Genomic DNA, 14,976 nt, shown 5'->3' on the forward strand with positions numbered 1-14,976 from the left:
TATTAATATGCAGTGATAGAGTGAAATTCATTCAAGGTATGAGAGGCAGGTGCAACTTTTACTGTTTCAGGCAGTAATGAGTAAACAAGTCTCCGTGTCAAGTTCCTTTACTACAGGAATCCATTGACCACATAATGAGAACAAGTTGGTCTGGATTTAAAGGGATCCAACAGTCAGTGGTGTGATGAACCTGTTTCATTCAATTAAATTTTTTGTCAGAGGGCCCAAGACTCCTGGCGGTGCCCCTGAGCAGCATACAGACCCTTGATCAGCTCAGTCAGCACTGAGGAGCTGGAATTTATTCAGATTTGTATTCTGATGATATTTTAGAAAGATCTTCTCCATTTTTTAGAAGTTACGTGTATGTTAAATTTTAGTTGATCAACTTTAGAACAAATTTTCCAGAAGTAGACATAGCCCTAAGTTACTACGTTTTTTAAAAATTTCCATCCTGCAATCTAGTCAATTGTTCCTTGTAATTAAAAAAAGTCGCTTCTATTATTTAGGGAAAAAAATACATTTATACATTTATAAACTCCTGTTTGTAAATGTCAATTTCTCAGTAAATGTCGATTTTCATGATGTTTTTCTTATTTGTCTAAAAGATATTAATCAGTTGGGAGGCGGTGCTTTGTATGCGTTTCTCTTTTACATCAGATAATAACCCTGCCCTGGAGGAGGATACACTCTAGCTGCCAATATAAATTGTTGTAGCAGCAGGTTGGAATTTTGATTCTGAAGATTCTGAGGTGACTGAAGTTTCCTTGCTGTGCTGGTAATATCGCATTGAGTAACAGAAAAAAATCTATTTATTGTGTTTGGCATTTGCTTTAAAAGTAGTCATGTTAAATACCATATTAATAAATGCTATGTTATCTGTTCACACTGGAATGTCTGTCTTTGTTTTAATCTTTTCCTTCTTTACAGCATCTTGTCAGTCATTTGATCCTTCATTTCAAGAGTTTTGGTGACCATCTGCTGATCCTGCAAAACCTCTGAAACAATGACAGACAATGGCTCTAAGGTAAAACTGTTTAAACTGGACCAGGTGGGAAAAACTAATTCTCACTTCATTCACAAATGTCCTCAAAGGGCCGATTATGGGGGAATGCTTCTATGAAATTATTTTATAACAAACTGTTAAAATATTAATAAATACCTCAGTACATATTGCATTGAACATATTTTCACACTGATAGTTTGACTGTCAGGTTTTGCGGTGTGAGTGGTGGTGAGGCAGAGGCAGCAATAAAGTAGATGATTTAATAAGATGCAAATCCAAAATCCAAAAGTCCAGAACACAGAGAAGCAGAGAGCAATGATCACTACAGGTGACAACAGGTACTGGACAAACACGACGAGGACCCGACAAGGAACAAAGAACACAGGTGGGGTTAAATACACAGAGGGTAATCAAGGAGACAAGAAACACCTGGAAACAATCAAGGGGAGACAGGACAACACGGAGACTCAGAGACAGAAACTCAAAATAAACACAGATAAGGAACAGATCCTGACATTACCCCCCCCCCCCCTCAAGGGTGGCTACCAGACGCCCCCCCAAAAAAACAAAAACAAGAAAAGCCAAATCCAAAAAACACCACCAGGGCGGGCGGAGGGGCGCTGGACGGGGGGCTAGAGTCCGAAAAAAAAAAAAAAAAAACAACCCAACATAGTGGGCGGAGGCACAGGAAGGGCTAACAGTCCAACACAAACAAAAAATAACCCATCCATAATGGGCGAAGGCAAAGGAGGAAGACCGTCGTGGGAGGTCCGGAGGGCATCCATGACGCCGAAGGAGGAAGCCAAGGGGGAGCTCCGGCGGACGTCCTCGGCGCAGGGACCGAGCCACAGGAGGCAGGGACTCGGAAGGAACACTAGAAGGCGCTGAGGCGGGAACACTAGAAGGCGCTGAGGCGGGAACACTAGAAGGCGCTGAGGCGGGAACACTAGAAGGCGCTGAGGCGGGAACACTAGAAGGCGCTGAGGCGGGAACACTAGAAGGCATGGACTCAAAAGGAGCACTACTAGGCGGGGCCGAGAACCCACTAACTGGGGCCGGCCAAGCCACCAGCCGCCCTGCTTGTCGGCCAGGTGCCAGGCGGGCCGCCTGAAACCCCATCACCATGGGGACGGTTGCCAGGCCGGAGGCCAGAGCTGACTCTGGAGCTGCTGGAGGCCCAGAGACAGCGGCTGTGGTGAGGGACGGAGATTCTTCTGCGGCGGAGACTGGAACTGGAGGTGGTGCTGGTCCTGGAGACCCTGGGGCTGGGCTGGTGGAGCGGAAGTCCGGCTCTGGAGGCAGAGGGTCGCCAGCCATGAAGGCTAGAGCTGCCTGGCGTTCCCACTCTGCCTCCTGCTGTAGCCTTACCAACCCCAGGGACTGGAGTTGGTCTGACCATCCTTCCAGTTCCAGGAGTAGCCTGATGGCTACCCCGAGGCGTCTGGGGGAGAAATATGGCTCTGGAACTGGACAACTGGACTGCAACAATCTCTACAAAGTCTCTGATGTTAAATAACAAATCATCCCATCGAGCTGGGTACATGTTGGAGATAAAAGTATCCATCAACGGCATGCCTCACCGTAGTACTCTTGGTCGGGTCCTACTGTCAGGTTTTGTGGTGCGAGTGGTGGTGAGGCAGAGGCAGCAAACCCAGGTAGCGATAAAGTAGATGATTTAATAAGATGCAAATCCAAAATTCCAGAACACAGAGAAGCAGAGAGCAATGATCACTGCAGGTGACAACTGGAAACTAGACAGACACGACGAGGACCCAACAAGGAACAAAGAACACAGGTGGGGTTAAATACACAGAGGGTAATCAAGGAGACAAGAAACACCTGGAAACAATCAAGGGGAGACAGGACAACACGGAGACTCAGAGAGACAGAAACTCAAAATAAACACAGATAAGGAACAGATCCCGACATTGACAGTATAGAGACAGAAACTGCTTTAATTTAATTAGCAAAATAACATCTAAGCACACAACCCCTGGGACTTTAGTTTGACTTGTGTGCACTAGAGGGAGATATAATTCTCTGTTCCTCTGTGTTCACAACTGGTTTGTCACAAAAGTGGTGACAATAACTTGGTGGGATACAAAATACTGCATAATTATACTGTTTAAAATACACCATAAGTAAGTGATACAAAGTAAAGAAAGAATTTGACAATTTGTAAAGGAGGACTTTATTGAGACAAATTAATTGTTAAATGTAAAATTTGAATTACACTACAAACCCAGAGATGTTTATTCACACAGTTTAAAACGATGTAGACAGCATTTTAATGGGCTTCTGGCACAAGGCTCCTTACACCTCTTTCACGGAATTTCGAGCTGGGACTCCGTCGTCCCTCACGGATTTTTGTGCAATTCTATGGTACCTGTTAGTGTCTAGAATTTACAGGGTATCACTTATGGTGTCCTGTTGGTTTCACACAGATATTAATTATTTTGGTTCTTTTCTTAAATTAGTGATGTTGACGTGATTCTATACCTGGTTTTCAGGTGTTCAATGATCCCATTCATGGCAATATCGAGCTGCACCCAATCCTTGTCAAAATCATCGACACTCCTCAGTTTCAGCGACTTCGAAACATCAAGCAGCTTGGTGGAACATATTATGTTTATCCTGGAGCATCCCACAACCGCTTTGAGCACAGCATTGGGTAAATGTCTGTATTTATTGCACCTAATTGCTGTTAATTAAGTTAAAGCCTTCAAGTTAAAGCTTTTAACTTAAAGGCTTTAAGAGAGAAATACTTACACAGTGTCTTGCAAAAGTATATCAGTGCTTCTCAAAATAACTTTATAGATGTCTAAGTACTATATTGGTTTAGAGCAAACATTAGTTGTTTGTTGAAAGTTTACATCAGTTTACTTCTTTATGTTTATTTTATTTTGTATGAGATCTTTTTGTTGCTGTTACAGGGTGGCGCACTTGGCTGGAGAACTTCTTCAGACTCTGAAAGGGAAGCAGCCAGGTCTAGGAATTGATGAGAGAGACATCCTTTGTGTGCAGATTGCTGGGCTTTGCCATGACCTGGGTGAGGTATTCCCCAAAAAGACAATATTCAGCTTCTTCAGTATAGAATACATTCAAGAACTATTCTACTTCTTCAAAATCTAATTCTTGGGTAGCCACTACCTTAAGTTATACTTGCCTCTAATGAGGAAATGAATTATATTTATTGCTACTTTTGACTATTGTCATTTTACATTATAGAGTTTGGCAAAGGAAGTATTCCACTTCTTCCAAATATACTTCCAAATCAATACAGACAAACAAATATCAATAAATAATTTAGATAAAATCAGCATTTATGTTAGAAAATAAATCTTTTAACTTTAAAAAAAAATCTATAAAATAATATGGTGATTTTTTTATTAGGATTTCATTATCTGTATGTTTATCTAAACAGAATCTTCACTTGATCAAAATCAAAACTGAGTTTTAAACTCAGTCTTTTTAGGATAAAAACAGATTAGTGGATCACTGGTTTCCAGAATGAAAGAGATCAATTTCAGAAATGTTATTTTCATTTCAAGTCAGACTTCTGACCCCATTTACTCTATTTCTCTCTTTTCAGGACATGGACCGTTTTCCCACATGTTTGATCAAATGTTTATCCCCAAAGCACGTCCTAATCATGACTGGAGCGTAAGAAATTATTTTTACCCTTACTGAATTGCTGCCTCATTTATTTTTTCAGACTGGTTTGAGAATAAGAAAGCCTACATTTTTCTTCCACTCTTTGAATTGGAGTAAGAATATGACAGTTATTTTTTGACCAGCTTTAAAGAAAACAAAATTTGAAGTTGACTACCTAGTTTGTAAAAATATGACTTTCATAAAAAAAACTGGTTTAAGGCTTAAACTGGTTTAATGCTTAAACCAGTCCTTTTGACAACTGGATTAACAAAAATATATTCAGTGCTGTCCCTGCGGGTATCTTAACAGACTAAATAAAACTGATGCAATGAAACACATCAGTACTTGTTGAAAAAAATGCATATCCTTAAAGAGAAAAATATTCTGTTAATAGTCTATTCATTACACACATTGGAGTAGACTATTCCACCCTCATTTCTGGCCATTGTTATGATTATACCTTGCATATAATGAAAACTACCGTAATTCAGTGTCTCAGACATGTAAATTTACATACGATCATTAAAAATAGTATTTTGCATTAATGCTGTGTAGCATGCAGTTGATCAGCCTGTGATTCTAGGGAGGTGTAATGAAAACCTCCGTAGCGGTTTAGATAGTGGCCTTCAGTTCATCTGCATTGTTGGTTTTAGTGTCACTCATCTTCCTCTTGACAATACTCCATAAATTCTCCATGGACTTCAGGTCAGGCAAATTTACTGCTCAATCTAACACTGAAACTCCATGGTCATAAAAACAGCTCTGGGTTTTAGTAGTAGGGACAGGTGCCCAGTCCTGCTGAAAAATCCTGACAGCATCTCCATAAAGATTACTTATTTAATTTATAAAAGATTCTTGTGAAAATAAGTCTGATCAGAACCAGAATATCTGCCTAAATTTAAAGATATGGAAAATATTTACAGTGTCCTACTGTGTCTAATTAAAGCAGCAGTATCTAACTTTTATTTTTAAAAAAAGTTTTTTTACATATTTGATAAAGCTGTGACATTATAGTATGAGACAGATAATCAACGAAAACAATCACGCTCCTCTGCCTTCTCCCAGTGCTAATTAGAAATAATCAATCAGAGCCAGGTGGAGGGTCTTGGCTACTTAGAATGACCACTAATGATTTCTAATAAACGATTTTCCTGGAGCGGTAAGTTGTTTCTCTGCCATTGGAACATTTAGCCATGTGTACACGATGTTGATAGACAGTGCTAACACACTCCTTCTGGCTCTGATTGGTTATTTTTGACCAGGAGCTGTGCATTTCTTCAGGCATTTCACTTGGAGGTGCTCAGTTTACTATAATGATATAATGACAGTTTCAAAAAATATGTGAAAAACAAAACATTTAAAAGTTGCTTACTGCTGCTTTAAACTTAGGCTGATTCTCATTTATTCAGAATACGTGTTTCTTTTATTTTTGAAATGTGACTGTGTTTTCTTAGAATAACTAATTTTATGTTTCTTGCAGCATGAGAAAGCATCTCAAGACATGTTTGACCATCTGGTGGAAAAAAATCACTTGATAGGAGACATGAAGAAGCACCGCCTGGTGCCGGAAGAGGACCGGCTCTTTATAAAGGAGCTGATTGATCCTCCAGATGTTGAAAGGATTACTGAGGTACCCATCTGTTCACCTTTAGAAATATACCAGTATAATCTTCAACCGGGTCTTGGTTAGTCTGGTATAATGTGTTGCACTACCTCCATCTTATCATCACTCTCTTTGGATGTGATAAACTTTCAAGCACTGATATAGAAAATTATGTAAATTACAGAAAGTACTTCTTTACAAGGGAAGTGAAAAGTCGTCCTTAAAACAGTTTAACTGGAAAAAGAAAGGTAAAATAAATTTTAAAAAACGAAGGAATTAACTATAATGTATAAAACTACCACATTGTATCAAAAACATTGATGCACTTTTGACAAAGGACAATTTGTATTTCCTATTTCACTGTTTCTTTCTGTGGAATCAGAAAATATTACTTTAAAAATTAGTGCTTGTCTACAATTCTGTGGTTGTCCATTCACAGTGGCCACACCATGGCCGTCCTAAAGAGAAGGCCTTCCTCTACGAAGTTGTGTCCAACACTAGGAACAAAATTGATGTGGATAAGTGGGAATATTTTGCTAGGTGACTTTTTGGGTTTAATTCTCCTCTCAAAATTTCAATCTTGTCTTAAATTCCATAAATTTTTAAACATATTTTTTGCTCTTGCCATATGTCAGGGACTGCCATCAATTGGGTATGCAGAACAACTTTGACTGCCATCGCTTGATTAAATTTGCCAGAGTGTGTGAAGTGGGTGGGATGATGCAGATCTGTTACAGAGACAAGGTTTGATTTGTTTAATTCTTTTTCCTTCTTATAACATTAAGATTCAAAATTACAATATTTGCCACTACATGTTGTCATTATTAACAGGAGGTGTTCAATCTGTACAACATGTTCTACACAAGGTTCTCTTTGCACAAAAGAGCCTACCAGCACAAAGTGTCCAACAGCATAGAGTGGATGTAAGGAGCCCTTGACATTGCTGGAGCTTGGTGGACACTGTTTCTGTTTTATTACCTTTTATTTCATGCAATGTTTTCTCACCATTGCAAGCTTTGTTTTTCCTTCAGGATCGGAGATGCTTTTCTGAAAGCAGATAAACACATCAAGATTCAAGGCAAGGATGGGAAAATGTTCACTCTCTCTACAGCTATTGATGACATGGTGGCATATACTAAGCTGACAGGTGAGTAAACTTGTACACAAGATACATTAGCACTACTTCAACATACCTTTACTTAAGTAAAATATGTTGAAGTAAAAAGTAGCCATCCAAGAAATTAAATTAAACAAATAACCTGAAAGAAGAAGTATTCCATAAAAAGGCTTCTCAATATTGAATAACAGATCATAACATTAATATAGATTTTTGAGCAGTGCCTTCTGTCCCGATCAGCATCCTTTCAGTCCATGAGGATTTAAAACTGACTTCACTGAAGTTCAGTCAGTTCAGCACACAATGCTTTTCACGATTAGTAGATTTACCTTTCTCATGCACAACACCAAATAGAGCAAGCAAAGGGTTTAGGGTGAGGTGTCTAAGTGGCAGAATTTTTCCATTGACTTTGACACTGCCGTGTTCTGCCACTAACCCTAAGTGGCTGCAAGAGCTTTTTTGCCACCTCGGCATTCCTTTGAATGGGCCTTTTGGGACATTTTTGAGTCATCTGGGTGCATTGCAGTACATGTAAAATCCACTGGATGGAGCTCTTGTATTAGGAATTGAAGAGTGCCAGATTTTCATTTTCAGCTCAGAGAGCCTGCCACCTTGGTGTTCTAACTGGTGTTCCTTTGTGGCAAATTAGGTTAGCTTTGTGTGCTAAGTCTCTGAGTGCTGGTGGTTCATGGGTAGTGTGGTCCATGGGTAGTGTGGGGGAGGGGTATGCCTGCCACCTTGGTATTCTGACCGGTGTTCCGTTGTGGCAAAGTGGGTTAGCTTTGTGTGCTAAGTGTCTGAGTCCTGGAGGTCCATAGGGGTGGTTCATCTGTCCTCCTTGCGGGCTTTGGGTGCCCTAGCCCTGGGTAAAGAAGCTCCATGAGTTTCTTTGGAGGTCCATGGGGGTGGTTCATCTGTCCTCCTTGCGGGCTTTGGGTGCCCTAGCCCTGGGTAAAGGAGCTCCATGATCTCCCCAGGTACTGTGGAGGTTCATGGGTAGTGTGGTCCATGGATAGTGTGGGGGAGGGATATGCCTGCCACCTGGTGACTCTGACTGGTGTCCCTTTGTGGCAAAGTAGGTTAGCTTTGTGTGCTAAGTGTCTGAGTGCTGGTGGTCAGTGTGAGGCCAGTGGTTGTCTGGAGGTCCAAGGGGTCTGTCTCCCAACCTCCATGCGGGGCTATGGTGCTCCATTCCTGGGTACAGAAGCTCCATGAGTCCGCCTGGTTCTCTGGAGGTCCAAGGGGTCTGTCTCCCAACCTCCATGCGGGGTTATGGTGCTCCATTCCTGGGTACCTAAGCTCCATGAGTCCCCCTGGTTCTCTGGAGGTCCAAGGGGTCTGTCTCCCAACCTACATGCGGGGTTATGGTGCTCCATTCCTGGGTACAGAAGCTCCATGAGTCCCCCTGGTTCTCTGGAGGTCCAAGGGGTCTGTCTCCCAACCTCCATGCGGGATTATGGTGCTCCATTCCTGGGTACCTAAGCTCCATGAGTCCCCCCTGGTTCTCTGGAGGTCCAAGGGCTGTTTCATCCAACCTCCATCCTTGGCAAAGCCCCCCCAGAGCAGGGGGGGCATCAGAGGAGGTTGTGCCTGGTTTCGTTTATTCTTCCAAGTGTGTGTGATGACCCGAGCCCACCTTTGGCCCAATAAATGCACGGGACCCCCCCTTAAAGCCCCCGTGAATGTTGGTTCCCATATGGCATAAATCCAATTGAAAACGATACCCGGATGGCAAGTCCTCCAGCTCTGTGTCCCAAGCTGGTATCGAACCAGGCTCTCCCGGGTGGGAGGCAAGTTTCTTAACCATTGTGCCACGGGGAAGCCAGGGTCGGTCCGCCCAGATGGCAGAGCATTTATAGTGCAATGTCGCAACGTGCCATGTCTAATAATACCCATGTGACAAGTGGATGGTGCTTAATACCCATTTGGCAAGCCCCATATTCACAAATACCAAGGTGGCAAGCCCCAATGGTGCTTAATACCCATTTGGCAAGCCCCATGTTCACAAATACCAAGGTGGCAAGCCCCAATGGTGCTTAATACCCATTTGGCAAGCCCCATGTTCACAAATACCCAGGTGGCAAGCCCCAATGGTGCTTAATACCCATTTGGCAAGCCCCAATGGTGCTTAATACCCATTTGGCAAGCCCCATGTTCACAAATACCAAGATGGCAAGCCCCAATGGTGCTTAATACCCATTTGGCAAGCCCCATGTTCACAAATACCCAGGTGGCAAGCCCCAATGGTGCTTAATACCCATTTGGCCAGCCCCAATGGTGCTTAATACCCATTTGGCAAGCCCCATGTTCACAAATACCCAGGTGGCAAGCCCCAATGGTGCTTAATACCCATTTGGCAAGCCCCATGTTCACAAATACCCAGGTGGCAAGCCCCAATGGTGCTTAATACCCATTTGGCCAGCCCCAATGGTGCTTAATACCCATTTGGCAAGCCCCATGTTCACAAATACCCAGGTGGCAAGCCCCAATGGTGCTTAATACCCATTTGGCAAGCCCCATGTTCACAAATACCAAGGTGGCAAGCCCCAATGGTGCTTAATACCCATTTGGCAAGCCCCAATGGTGCTTAATACCCATTTGGCAAGCCCCATGTTCACAAATACCCAGGTGGCAAGCCCCAATGGTGCTTAATACCCATTTGGCAAGCCCCAATGGTGCTTAATACCCATTTGGCAAGCCCCAATGGTGCTTAATACCCATTTGGCAAGCCCCATGTTCACAAATACCCAGGTGGCAACCCCCCCATTGTCATAAACACCCATTTGGCAAGCCCATGTTCACAAAAGGAGCCCTACCAGGGGCACGAGATTCTGGGCCGTGTGTACTGGTGGGTGTAGTCCATGTAGGGGTGCTTAAGTGTGGGTACCCAGGTTCGAACGGTGCTTAAGTGTGGGTCCCCCAGGTGGCAACAGGTTCGAACGGTGCTTAAGTGTGGGTCCCCCAGGTGGCAACACCCCCATTGTCATAAACACCCATTTGGCTTAAGTGTGGGTACCCACGTTCGAACGGTGCTTAAGTGTGGGTCCCCCAGGTGGCAAGCCCCAATAGTTATTAATACCCATGTGGCAAGCCCCATGGTGCCCTAGCCCTGGGTAAATGAGCTCCATGATCTGCCCTGGTCCTCTGGAGGTCCACAGGGGCGGTTCATCTGTCCTCCTTGCGGGCTTTGGGTGCCCTAGCCCTGGGTAAATGAGCTCCATGATCTGGTGGGGTCCCCAGGTTCGAACGGTGCTTAAGTGTGGGTCCCCAGGTGGCAACCCCCCCACTGTCATAAACACTGCGGGCTTTGGGTGCCCTAGCCCTGGGTAAATGAGCTCCATGATCTGCCCTGGTCCTCTGGAGGTCCAAATACCCATGTGGCAAGCCCCAATGGTCATTAATACCCATGTGGCAAGCCCCAATGGTCATTAATACCCAGGTGGCAAGCCCCATGGTGCCCTAGCCCTGGGTAAATGAGCTCCATGATCTGCCCTGGTCCTCTCGAGGTCCAAATACCCATGTGGCAAGCCCCAATGGTGATTAATACCCATGTGGCAAGCCCCAATGATGATTAATACTCATGTGGCAAGCCCCAATGGTGATTAATTCCCAGGTGGCAAACCCCCGTTGTCATTAATACCCATTTGGCAAGCCCCATTGAGTGAAATGTGACAAAGTGTCAGTTGTATGGATAATAATACCCAAGTGGCAACCCCCCCATTGATGTAATACCCATTTGGCAAGTTGTATGGGTGATAATACCCAAGTGGCAGTTTTCCCCGTTGAGAATGATACCGAGATGGCAACGATGCCATGTGGTGGCAGAAAAGCGGTACTACAGCGAATGTTGCCACTTGGGAGCCCTAACCAAGATTTTTCAGAAACGTTTGTCTTCTTTGGGGGTCTCTCACGGGGAGACCGGGGGTCTTAAAAATCGGTAGGGGAGGTCATAGTGGTAACAAGGGATCAAACAATTTTTAGAAATTGACCCCGTGACCCTACGACCTACGGTTAGCCCTCCAGAATTTTTCAAAAAAGGCCATTTTTTGCTCCCAAATGTACACTTATTTGGCCCTCACCCTAAATAGGGTAAGAGCTTCGTGCCATTAACCTTATTAGGGGTGTAATTAAAAACTCCTTCCAGAATTTCACTTAGCCTTCTATGTCCAGAAAACATTGTTTCAAGTGGCTTCATCTCTGCGCCACAGTAAAAATCTTGCACTCAAATAGATGTAAGGCAGCATTGTTATGCACATGTGTACACTATTTTAATTTACAACAAAGAATAAAAAGAACAAAGTAACATTGCACTTCTAACATAGAAAGATTTGAGTTTTTCTTCCATTCAGATGTCCTTTTTTCTGTAGTACCTCCCAACATTTTGTTATCAATTTTGGAGATCAGACTTTTAAATGAGGATTTTACATTAACGTGGTGACTGGGTGTTATGTGCTCCGGCACATTGTATTTATTTCTGTCTATTTTTTTTTACTTGGATTATTTTGTATAGAAGTTAGTTGTATGATTTTTGTTGTTGTTGTTGTTTAATATACTTTAGAGTTTTGATAATTCTTTCTTGTAATTGGTCCGTTAATTTGTGACGCTGTTGGACCGCCTATAAATAGGCTGGGTTGCGCCAGGTAAAGGCGACGCCCACTCCCAACCAAGACCCAGGATGCGTTCTGACGCGGTGCGCACGTCTCCAGCCTGCCACACGGTAGTTTTTGTTAGCTGTTTGTTTGGTTGATGTTTTTTTTGTTGTGATTTTTGACCTGGTGGGACCGGTTGTCCTGTTTTCGATTTTTCTTTAACAGTAGTTTCTTTTTTCTTGTAGTCCGGTACTAGCAGGGGCTTCGACGGCCCTGTATAGGGTTGGCCCCCTGCTGTACCGTTTTGTTCTTTTTGATCGGCTCATCAGGTCCAACTTTCTGTTTATACTTTGGGATTTTTGTGTTCTTTCTTTTTTGGGACACGGGGAACCGAGGATTTAATTCTCTTTTTTCTTCACAGAAAAATCAAAAGAAGCTCATCTTAAAGAAAAGCTCGAGAGAATTGAAAATAAAAATTACTTTTGAATCCTCATTTTTGTCTTCGTGTCCTCAAATATGTTGTGCCCTTTGTGGACGTAACACTGGGGTATAGGGATGTAGGACATGTCAGAGTTGTGACTATATAAGAATGTTTTTATGGACAGCTGCCCAAATTATGCTCTTTCTGTATGAAAATAGAGAAAAAAATAAAAATTTTCTCTGGTATTTAGAGTCTGAATTTTTAGAGGATTTGAAATCTATTTCTTTGTTTTGACCAATTTTGTGTTTTTCTGTTTGCCTTGCAGATGCTATATTTGATTGTATATTGAACTCCTCCGGTGCGGAGCTTCAGGAGGCACGGGAAATACTGCAAAGGATAATGCAAAGAAAGCTCTACGTGTGTCTGGGGGAATTTTCATCAGAAGAGAGTCTGGGCAATATGAAGGTATCCTAAGAACTTCAACTGTACTCAGTAACACTGTAACTATCCATCCATTTTCTGACATCCTTGACCCTAATGGGTTTGGGAGGGCTGCTGGTGCCTATCTCCAGGTGACATTCCGGGCAAGAGGCGGGGTACACGCTGGACAGGTCGCCAGGGCAACACAGAGACAGACAGGACAAACAACCATGCACACACACACACACACACACACTCACACCTAGGGAGAATTTAGAGAGACCAGTTAACCTGACAGTTATGTTTTTGGACTGTGGGAGGAAGCCGGAGTACCCGGAGAGAACCCACGCAGGCACAGAGAGAACATGCAAACTCTGTGCAGAAAGATCCCGGGCCGGGAATCGAACACAGGACCTTCTTTTCTTGCTGCAAGGCAGCAGTGCTACCAATTGCGCCACTGTGCAGCCGCACTGTAACTATATTGTTTGATTTTTAAGTAAAAATCTGGAAGTTGTAACATTTTATGGGATTTCTGTTTAGAATTGGTGGAACGCGCATGTCGGCAAGCGAAACCCAGAGGATTATGTGGTGGAAGTGAGTTTTAATGCAAATAAGATCTTTTTTTTTTTGACTGAGGCAATTAATTTTGATATTTGCAATTTAATCTCTGAAATATTATTTGTAACCTCACACTATTTATTTGATATTTAGTTAGTCAAGTATAACTATGGAATGAAGGAAGAAGACCCCATAAAACACGTGAGTTTCTACACCAAGCAAATAACAGATGTAGCCACGCCTATCGACAGAACTCAGGTGAGATTGAAACAAAATATTTTAGATTCTTGATTTGTTCATTTGTCACTCGTGTTCTTCTGAAGCGAGATCATTTGAATTTTCACCACAAGTGTTTCTAATTTATGGTTCAATACAAACTGACATGTGCTGCTTATATCTCTTTCAGGTATCTCTACTTCTTCCAGAGCGGTTTGAAGAGAAGAAGTTTAGAATCTACACTAAGAGAACAAAGGATGAAGATCTGAAGGCTGACAGAAATCTCTTTGACACATTTGCCCCCGCACAACCAGTTCAAGCCTGAGGTATTTCTGGAGGTTATAATTAGCCAAATATAGTAGACATCAGCTATTTTTAATTAGCTGTGATTCATAACTTTCTAATTTTATTTTAAACTGTATGTGAAAAATATTAGGAGTTTATCTACTTGAATTTGATTTACTGATCCCCCAAATTTGTTTTTATTCCACAATGTAAATATCTGTTTGGGTTAACAACCCAAGACTATAAAAATACAGTATGTATGTAACTCTATATTAATTAATGTTCTTGCACCATTAATTAATATCTCAAGTCTATAAAAATACAGTATAACCTTTATAACTAAATACAGTATAACCTTTATAACTCTATATTAATTAATGTTCTTGTGCCACCACTTTCTGTAAGAAGTGATTCCTCAAAGGTAAAACCGGTGATGTAGAGTTATTTTATTTTGTTATTTTACAATCGTCAAAATTATCTGTGTAGTGTAGTTTACTTTTTATGTCACAATTTATGCATTTTCATTTATTATGTACACTGTGCACTCACACAACTTGCAACATCTGTTTTTTCTGTTTTTTAGGAAGTAACCATGACACCGGTTCTGAAGCCTCTGAAACGTTTGTTGTCATCACCTTCCAGGTCTGTTGACATTACAAATATGTCTTTGGGTATCATTTAAATAAAATATTATTCTTGACTAAATGTGCAGTAATGCCATTCAATCTGGACTTGAATATGTAAAATTTTCTCAGGAGTTGTGAGAATGTAATCATTTTGACAAACTTGTTTTAAAATAAATTGTGAGATGTCACATTGTGTTTCATTTCTTTCAACACCGTTGTGCTGTACATTTGGTTTTTTTTGGTTGCATCTAAAAGACTTTACCAAAGCCTGAAGCTCAGTATAGCTGCTCCCAACGTTTTCTCGCTTCTTGATGAAGGTGCAACACTTTGACTGATGGTTTCAAACGTTTTATTAAATGAATTTTGTGCCGCATAAATGCCCAAGACCACCGTGAACACTGCAATAAAATACACGGTGACAAATATACATCAGTAAAACAGTCATGTTCCCTTATATGAATTGTTCAAATGAAACTTATTACAC

At 42.1% G+C, this 14,976-nt stretch overlaps 1 protein-coding gene across 2 annotated transcripts; it reads left to right on the plus strand.

Annotated features, from left to right (window-relative positions):
• The first annotated feature begins 662 nt into the window (after positions 1–662).
• On the plus strand, positions 663–14,680 carry LOC116728025 (deoxynucleoside triphosphate triphosphohydrolase SAMHD1-like). Of its 2 annotated transcripts, XM_032575751.1 has the most exons (15): positions 663–775; positions 928–1,024; positions 3,514–3,674; positions 3,937–4,052; positions 4,596–4,666; positions 6,138–6,287; positions 6,700–6,800; positions 6,896–7,004; positions 7,092–7,183; positions 7,292–7,407; positions 12,713–12,852; positions 13,348–13,401; positions 13,519–13,623; positions 13,772–13,907; positions 14,450–14,680. In XM_032575751.1, the coding sequence occupies exons 2-14, from the start codon at positions 1,004–1,006 to the stop codon at positions 13,904–13,906; spliced, it is 1,371 nt and encodes a 456-aa protein (XP_032431642.1). In that variant the 5' UTR covers positions 663–775; positions 928–1,003; the 3' UTR covers position 13,907; positions 14,450–14,680. The 2 variants fall into 2 exon arrangements, with proteins under 2 accessions (XP_032431642.1, XP_032431653.1); XM_032575762.1 differs by lacking the exon at positions 3,937–4,052 and having other exon boundaries at positions 734–775.
• The last annotated feature ends 296 nt before the right edge of the window (positions 14,681–14,976 follow it).

The sequence above is a fragment of the Xiphophorus hellerii genome, chromosome 1, assembly GCF_003331165.1.
Source record: "Xiphophorus hellerii strain 12219 chromosome 1, Xiphophorus_hellerii-4.1, whole genome shotgun sequence".
In the NCBI taxonomy this organism is placed as follows: Eukaryota; Metazoa; Chordata; class Actinopteri; order Cyprinodontiformes; family Poeciliidae; genus Xiphophorus; species Xiphophorus hellerii.